The sequence below is a fragment of the Apus apus genome, chromosome Z (assembly GCF_020740795.1).
Source record: "Apus apus isolate bApuApu2 chromosome Z, bApuApu2.pri.cur, whole genome shotgun sequence".
Classification (NCBI taxonomy): domain Eukaryota; kingdom Metazoa; phylum Chordata; class Aves; order Apodiformes; family Apodidae; genus Apus; species Apus apus.
This window is the reverse complement of record NC_067312.1, coordinates 77771221-77780243: the sequence shown is the minus strand read 5'-3', so window position 1 is coordinate 77780243 and position 9023 is coordinate 77771221. Positions and strand designations below refer to the sequence as shown.

The 9023-nt window shown below is 48.8% G+C and overlaps 1 protein-coding gene across 1 annotated transcript in view; it reads left to right on the top strand.

The window, feature by feature from the left end:
• The first annotated feature begins 264 nt into the window (after positions 1 to 264).
• FRMPD1 (FERM and PDZ domain containing 1) overlaps positions 265 to 9023 on the top strand; it is a 26880-nt gene continuing 18121 nt past the window's right edge. The window contains exons 1-6 of the mRNA XM_051643017.1: positions 265 to 347; positions 511 to 615; positions 1407 to 1564; positions 2681 to 2783; positions 3084 to 3129; positions 5546 to 5653. Coding sequence (XP_051498977.1) covers positions 515 to 615; positions 1407 to 1564; positions 2681 to 2783; positions 3084 to 3129; positions 5546 to 5653 — 516 coding nt within the window. The 5' untranslated portion in view covers positions 265 to 347; positions 511 to 514. The remainder of the gene's footprint in view (positions 348 to 510; positions 616 to 1406; positions 1565 to 2680; positions 2784 to 3083; positions 3130 to 5545; positions 5654 to 9023) is intronic.

The following is a 9023-nucleotide window of genomic DNA, read 5'->3' as shown; positions in this document are numbered from 1 at the left end:
TAGTTTGGATCAATGTACAGGTGGGTGTTACCAAAGTTATTGTTCAGGGACTTCAGACTAAAATAGAGAAGGGTTTTCCTGTTACTAGGTGTGGCAGCTTTCTCTTGCTTAGAGAACAGATCACTGGATCCAGAAGCCATGGAAAAGGAATACAGTGTCACAGTATCACTCTGGTTGGAAAAGACCTTCAAGATCGTCGAGTCCAACCACTATCCTAACTCTGCCATGTCCAATACAGAGGTTACTGGGTCATTCTCTTGCCATGAGAAGCTAGTGCACTGTGATCACCAGCATGGACTAACCAAAAGTACCAGGCAGAGGAGACTGCATGGACAGGAAGAATCATAGTAAGTTAACATCCTCTGATAAAGCACGTGGTCTTCACAGGCTGACAGCAGATCTCTTTGTTGTGCAGGAGTTGTGAATTGGTGTTGGTAACTCTGAGCAAGTGTCTTGAAGATTTCCTTAAGCTTTTATCATTCTGTTTCCTGTGATTTCTGTATCTTTCAGGTAAATGGAAGATTTGGAGACTAACTTAATCCAGTCACGCAGAGCCTGTAGAATAGAGCAAATGGTGGCAAAATGGCTTCATCGCTCTCGGGATGGTGCATCTAGGTGAGCACGGTTTTTGTAAAAGGAGTATCTGTTGGTCACCTTTGATCAGAGACAGCACAACCTTGTTCCCAAGGCACAGGGACAACCACAGGTTGCAGATTGTACTGTTTCAGATGTTCTTGAGAAATATGCATTCAGTGGTCCCTAGAAAAAACAGTGTTTTTAAGCATCTCCCTTGGTTTCCAGGGAGAGATGTGCCTGGTTTCACTCATTCTGATTTAGTGACCCACATTTGCAGAAATACAACATGGATTAATGTGAAATTAGCTTTTCTTGAAGATGGGCTTGTATTTCTCTTTGTGTCCTGCCATCGGCCCATGCTTTTCAGACAAAGCTGGGTTGCATTTATAAGGCATCCTCACCCACAGCTGCTTTGCTTTCCTAAGGTCTCTTGAGTCAAAATTAAGCTGGCAAAATCAGAGAGCTGTAAATTCTCCCACTGCCTTGCTGGATACCAGTGTTGCTGTGATCTGTGGAGGTCAGGGCTTGCTGTGTAGCACACCTGGAGTTCTCCCTCCATGTGACCTCTGGGCTGGGGTGACTGAAAGAGTTTTGGTTGCCACCAGCTGGTGCCACTGCTCTGGTGTCTTCAGCTTTCTCTGGAGCCTGGGGGATCACTGCTGGCCTGCACAGTGCAGAGCCACCCATGGGTACCAGTGAGGTGCTGACCTCTCTGCCTGCAGATACAGCTCACTGGAAGTGAGGGTGTGTGCTTGTGGGTGGGTCTGTGCCCCTTTGATAAAGTATCTTGTCACTGTATCTAAATTAATTACCAGCTTCTTATCTCACAGGGGCACAGTTTCTGTGACAGACAGCACCAGTGATGGCAGTGGCCAGCCTGCCAGCCGTGTCAAACTTACTGTCACAGTTTACAAAGACTTGATCCTCTGTCACTATGGCTTTGAGATCTGTCCAAACCTTCCTCTTACGATTGCATCTGTCACTGCAGGTGAGCCCTGAGTCCTTCTCCCTACAGTCACAGCTGTGAGAAGCCTGAACTGTTCCAGATGGCCTCAGTGATAAACCCTGCCAGGTGTTCCTGAGTTTCTCGGATACCTCTGGTTGGCATGTGATCCTCGAATACTGAGGGCAAAAGCCTGTTTGCCTGTGGGGTACTGATTGCTTGAACATTTGCCTCATCCTGATGGCATGGAAGAAGTCTAAGTCAGTGGCAGCTTTACTGCTAATCCTTCACCTGCACTTGGACCCTGATCTTCAGGGGTGCGAAGAGCTGCTTCAAAGCAAAGTTCTTTCTGGTGTTTTATCTGAAATGCAAAGGAATATTTAACGTACTCTTTGAGTTCTTACTCTGCAGTGGCCCTAGTGATCTGTTTTTGAAAGTACTCTCTGTGCTTACAGCCTGTAACGTGGAGCAGGTCACTGCTAGTTACAAGCTACCCAGGTGGAATTCTGCTAAAGTCAAGCAGATCAGCTCTCCCAGTTATGAAAGGGAGGGATATAACTCTGCTTATAAGGTGGCTTGTGGGTTTTGAGTAAAAAACTTTGAATCTTTTTACTTAGCTTTTTGTTTTTTTAATGGGTGCACAAAAATGCCTCCTTTTTACATGTTTGACTGCCAGAGAAAGGCCATGCCCATGCTTGGTGGGAGGTGTTGTAGGGAGGCTGGCTGGAGGGCTGGCCCTTTCACAGTGTTTTGAGTGAAATTTTGTCTTTGTGCCGTTTCCCATATGAGACATGGCTAAATTAGGTGAGAGTTTTGGGGTCTAAGAAGTGGGGAAGGAGGCTTTCTGTTATGCTGTTCTTTATTCCAAATCAGAAAAAATCAACATTTTAATAAAATGAAGGACAAAGAAACCTTTTAACTCCTGTCCTTTGCTGTGGAAGCCCATGACTAAAAGCCCTGTGTTTAATTCCAAACGATAAGAGTTTTGCCTTTCCCGTGCACCACTGGCAACAGGTAAAATGTCCTTTGGCCCCTCTTTATTTGGCTGTCTCAGAGCAGTTGCTGAGGTGAGTTAGTGCTGGGTGGGAACTGGAGCTTGCAGTGATGGGAGGAGATCTGCTCGTGTGGCGCTGGTGAGGTTAACATGCTGGTGGCCTGCAGGCAGCACCGCCGAAGGGAAGCTGCAGCCGGGCGACCAGCTCCTCCAGATCAACTCTACCGTGGTGAACGATGTGTCTGTCGATCAAGCAGCCGCCATCATCAGGTGTGGTCCTGCGGGGACAGGGTGGCAGAGGGCAGAGAGGCGTGGGGACCAGGTCCCATGAAGGGCCACAGAGCTGCCCCTGCAGAGCAGGGCTGGGCCTCCTGTGGCAGGGCTGGGTCCTCAAGGAAGGGTCCGTCCTGTGGCTGGAGGGCACAGCAGCTCGGGACAGAGGGGTGTCCCACTGTCCTGGACCCGGCCCAGCTGAAAGCCTTCCCTCGAGAGCACAGGACACAGGGTGCTGCCCTGGAGAGGAGGGCAAGGAAGCTGCTGACCCCAGATGACTCTGTGTCTCTCTTACAGGGAGGCCGGTGACCAGCTGCTCCTGACTGTCCTGCGCTGCACATCGGTAAATGGCGTTTCTCCAGCACCTGCGGCTCTTCCCACAGCATTGCCGTGGTGGCCATGGCTGGCAGTGTAGTGGCTGTGGCTGGCAGTGTAGTGGCTGTGGCTGGCACTGTGATGGCTGGCACTGTGATGGCTGGCAGTGTGGTGGCAATGGCTGGCAGTGTGGCCCGCAGAGCGGTGGGGTGGCCTGGCTGGCACGCAGGGCGCCATGAAGGGGCTACGAGGGTCCTCTGCTTTCACACATGCCCTTTGAGGAGCTCTGAGGGACAACACATGGTCACTCATCACAGCTCCCCTGGGTGCAGAGCCTGTCACATTGGGGGGCTTGTTGAACAGTTGGAGTTTGTGCTCCCTGGAGATGGAGGCTGTCAGGAGCTGCAGGGATACGATGGGCTTTGCAGGGGCCAGGAGGCCACAGTGACTGGGATGCAGAGAGGTCTCCTGAGCAAGCTGTGACCAGCCCATCAAGAACTGCCTGGAGTGCTTTCCATGGCTGTCTGGGCCATGGGGACCCCCTGGACACAACAGGCAGGTGCTGAGGCTGCAGGCCAAGGATCAGCTCTAGGTGCTCCTTGGAAGCTCTTCATGTTTTTTTGTCTGAGTTTCTCTAGGCTCCACTTGGTTAAGGACTGGGAGCTGGGTGTGGATCATACACTGGGAATAGAAACCAAGTTTTAGTATGGAATTTTGTTGCTGATTGCCTATTTCTGTAGCATAAAATTCCTAGAAGGCATGTGCTGCCGACAAGTTTTGTTTATCTATGTGGATTTCAATGTGTGTAAAAGCTGAGCTGCAAAGCAAGGACAAAACTGGGTTTGTGTGCTTTTTGGCTTCTTGTCATATGTGAAAGTGGCCTGAGGGGGATTTACTCTCCCATCCCACCCTGGAAAGCATTGTAGGAGGGTTTTTTTTTGTTTCGAGTTTTTTTAATTTTTATTTACTCTTAGAAGCAAGAGTGATGATTCCTTCAGAAGAGTTACTGGAGCTCTCAGACTTGAAATAATGAGGTTTGTTGGCCATTCAGTAAAGGTACATTAAAGAGAAAATATCTTAAGTATATATTTCTGGCCCAGAGTTTCCCAGGTGTTGGTATTAAATGGATATACAGAAAGGCAAAGTAGCCAGAAAAGCTGTAAGCAAATCCACTGAACTGGCTTCCCTCTTTTGTTAATCTGGTCTTGCTGGCCTAGTACATCAGCTGTCAGTCTTGCGAGTGCTTGATCTGACTCTGGAAAACAAAGAAAAAAAGGGAGTTAGTTATGCCAGACCTGAGTGCCTGCCAAAAGGGGGAAAATGCAATGGCTTTTCAGAAAGAAAAGATTTGGACCTTTCACAGGCCTTCATGCATTGGTGAGAAGTAAATTGGGCACGGACCCATTTTTATGTTTTCCTTTGCAGGTCATTTTAAGGACACCTCCAAATACAGCCAAGGTTGATCTTGGGTTTGGGGTTGGCTCTTGCCCCACTCTGAAGGCAGCTGTGCTTAGAGCTGAGAGGTAACGCCTGGCATCGACCGACACCAGAGCCTCTGCCAGGGCTGCTCTAGCCGCGTTGAAGGGATGCGGGAGGCCTGGGCCCACTGGCCAGGCACAGAGGCTCCTGCCTGCCTCCCTTCCTCCTCCTTGCCAAATGGCTTCAAGGCAAGGTGGAGCTGTGGCAGCTTGGGAGGCACCTGTGCCTCTGGCAAAGGGTGTAGGAGTTGCTCTACCTCAGAGTCGTCTGGGAGGAGACTCAGGGATACATTCTCTGTTCTTATGGAAGACTGTGCTTGAGAAGAGCAGGACATTTGGGCACAAGGACTCAGTGGTTCCTAGGCTCATGTGGTGGCTTGTGACCTTGATGGGTCCCTGTCATGGTGAAAGCATGGTTATGTGAAACAGTGCAATGAAGTCTAGTTGGCTTTTTAGCCTTGGCAGTTTTCTTAGCATTTGCAATATGAGAGTACACTCTAGAAACCCAGCTGAGATGGGAAGTGGTACGTACGTGGCTGTGTTCTTGTTCACTGGCAGGGTTTTGTCTGTCCCTGCAAGTCACTCTGCATGTGTTGGTTTATGGCATTGTGGAACCCCACTGCAAGCAAGCTGTTGGTAGACCAGCAGTCCTTCTGCAGGATTCTGGCTTCATTAACATGCAGTGAAATTAGGAGTGTATACAGCATGTACTGCATGTGTGTCCACTTGTTGGACAGCTGGGTTTGGGTTCAGAGGGCAGTGATCAGCCAGAGAAATCAAAGGCCTGCAGCAAGTCTAAGGGCCCCAAGAATCTTGACCAACAGCTGCTGTTCCTCTGCGTGTGAGGCAGTGGAACTGTGAGCAGCTTCAGCACAGGTGGAGATGGCAGCCCTGCCTGTCCCCTGGGCCTCTTGTACCTCACTGCAACTGACTGAGCTGCCAACTGGCTGCTGTCATTTTTTTCAGGGTGGTCCCAAGTCATCGTTTCTCACCGCAGAGAAGAGGGCAAGGCTGAAAACGAACCCTGTGAAGGTGCGGTTTGCAGAGGAAGTGCTGGTGAACGGGCACTTGCAGGTCAGTGTGGCAGCAGCACGTGGGGGGCTCCTGTGCACAGACGCCAGGCTGCACTCACCTGCAGGGGGGCTGCAAGCTCACTCTGCTGGTCTGCCCTGGATGTGTATCCAGACATCTAGTCCCAGCTTGTTCATAGGCTCGCTGCTGATGGGGGCACAGCGCTGGCATCTTCAGAGGGTTTTGTCATGGATTTCCTTACTTAGACTAACGGGAAATACACACATGTACAACTTTTGTCCTTTTACTATCAGGCAAACTTTAAACCAGCATTACACAGCTGGGATGTAGTAGTAATCTCTTCAGGTGCTAACCTCTCCGTAGTAAACCTAGTCTGAAGTTTGGGTGTGACAAATCCTAACCCTAAAGGTGAATGCTCCTGTGTATGGCAGGTGCCAAAGGAGCTGGGGTAACTTCTTGGCCTTCAACAGTGTTTTTCAGGCGGAATTGTGTTCAGAGGGTTTGGTACTAGTGACGTTGCTTTGCTGTTGAATTTGACATACGTTCACGTGCTGGTAGTGTTTCCTATCCCCCAAAGTTTCCACAGAGCATTCAGAGCTGTCTCCATCACAGACCATTTCTAAGCTGAGCCAATCTATTCTTACATAGAACAAGATAATGGCTCCCTGGAGGAATGCTGCAAAGTTATCACTGGGTTTCTAGCACTGGTAACGAATGAGCTGGGTGGATAGCAACCTGGTCTAGTGGGAGGTGTCCCTGACTATGGCAGAGGGGCCAGAACCAGATGGTCTTTATGGTCCCTTCCAACCCAAACCATTTTATGATTCTGAGGCCACGCCTGGAGTATTGTGTCCAGTTTTGAGCACCTCAATTCGAGATACTGAGGTGCTGGAGCAAGTACAGAAGACGGCAATGAAGCTGGTGAAGGGTCTAGAGAATAAATCTTATGAAGAACACTTGAAGGAGCTTGAAGGAATGTTTAGTTTGAGGAAGAAGAGGCTGAGGGGAGAACTCATCAGTCTCTACAACTACCTGAAATGACATTGTAGAGAGGTTGGTGCTGGTCTCTTCTCACAGGTAATTAGCAACAGAACAAGAGGGAATGGCTTCCAGCTGCAACAGGGGAGGTTTAAACTGGACATTAGGAAAAATTTTTTCACAGAAGGAGTGGTCAGACACTGGAATAGGCTGCCCAGGGAGGTGGTTGAGTCACCATCCCTGGATGTGTTTAAGGGTTGCTTGGATGTTGGTGGATATGGTTTAGGGGAGAACTCTGTAGAGTAGGGATGATGGTTGGACTCGTGACCCCAAGGGTCTTTTCCAGCCTGCATAGTTCTGTGATTCTATGATATGGGTCTGCCTGTAGTAGAAAAGGACCAGCAGTGAGAACACTTGCAGCTTCCCTGAATAACAAACAACTCTTAAATGTTTTCTTTTTCTTTATGTGTAACTAAGCTCAGTGTGGTTGGGATAGGCTGGCATCAGTTGGGAGTCTTTAACTATGCTGAGTTTTCCTTTTTCACTTTGGAATGAGAAGTTTCAGTAGTCCCACTCCTTTCTTTACTCATTAGTGCTGTTCAGTTGCTCAGATCTGACCAACTCTTGCTTCTTTGCACATTGCAGTGATTATGGGCCAGCAACTAGGCCCTTTTCTTCTCTCCTAGTCTGCCTTTTATCCCCCACCTCTGGCAGCAGGGAGCTCTCCTGACCCAGCCTTTTCCTCTTCTCCCCCTGCACCAGGGCAGAGGTGCAGCCAGAGGTGCCTTGGGCAGCAGCAGCTGTTAGGCAGGCACAGTGCAAACACATTGGTACCTCTGCCTGACTCCAGGTCAGAAGTCCTCCTTCTCTGGCCAGCTCTTCAGAGCAGGAGAGGGTCAGACATGACTCCTGACGTGTTTGCCAGTAAGTCTCTCTAGACTCCGGGATCTTTTCCTTCTTTCCACGTGTGCTGGAGATGCTGCAAGGCTCTGCTCTGCCAAGGTCTGTTCTTTGTCTGATCCCTCAGATCTTAATGACAAGGCTGTCTGGGATCCTGTCTAAGCATTACAGCAGTTGGACCACCCTTTGTGACACAGAAGCCTGGTGCTGACCCCTCATGTGGTTGGGAGATGTGACACATAGGTCACAGAGCTCACAAAGCAGGGAATAGGAAAGAGGAGGATGTGCTCTGGAAGTCATACCAGACAAAGATGACTGAGAGGCCTTGGGCAAGGCTGGCTGTGGGATGCAGCGAGCCCTGAAAATGCCAGGAGTTTGTCACTAATGTCTGCGTGGGAGCATCTATGGAGCTGTTTCAGTCAGAGGTTGGGCATTAGTGTTGCAGCACATGGAGGTCTTGGATCTGTGCCTTCCACTTACTGATTGCAAGGCAGGTCTGAAGAAGGCACTGTCCCAGGGGATCCTCTACTCTGCACTTCCTTCCAAGCCTCCATCAATATTCTGCTGAGCTAAGTTAATCATAGCTCTGCAAGTGCAGAGGAGGGACACAACTGATGTATAGTTTGCCATTCATTTAATGAAAACATAAAAGTAAGATACATTTATATGAGTATTGAGGTCCCGCTGGTGTTAGCTTCTCTTTTCACTAGTTGGATATGGTCCCTGTTTTGAACAGCAAAATATTAGCACAAAATAAGCATAAATAAATTTGTTGCATATTTATAACTTCTTTCTGGAAAAGCACTGTTCACCACAGGCAGCAGCCACTCTGCATGAATGTTAGAACTGCTCTCCTTTCAGCAGACTGATGTATTGAGACAGCCAAAATGGGTATTATGGCCCTGAAAAACTGCAGAGTTTCCTGTTTCAGTAAATATACTACTCTTGTCATCTTAATGGAGCATTGCTAAATTATCTTTGTGGTAACTGGAAGGAATCCAGAAGCTGCCTTCTGCAGTTGAAATCTGAAACTCCTGTTTGGGAACATTAATTGTTAATTAGCCTCAATGCTATCCAGCCTCCCATTTTCTGTTGCAAGCTTATGACATATTTCCATATAACTGAATGATATGCAAGAGGCAGACCGCCCAGGACCCTGAGGTCAGCATCAGTCAGTTTGTAACTAGAAGCTGTAGGCCAAGCTGTAACATGGAGTAAACCAGCCTTGCACCAGACCAGACAGGAGGAGTGCAGCTGCTAAAGACATAGCAGAAGTGTCCAGAGTTAATTAGCAGCCGTCTATTAGAGCCTGTACAAAAGGAGGGAAATCCCATCTGGGTGTTCTGGCCACCTAATTGGATCTGACCAGGAGGGTGATGGTACCTAATTTGTAGATAAACTTCTATATAGATTTCAAGTTCTGATGTGTGCTTGCTGCACAAGGAGCTACCAGAGAAAATGTGCAGTTGTTGTAAACCAGCAGCACTTCCCTGGAATTGACAGAGGACCCAAAGCCTGCCAAAGATGTGTTGTA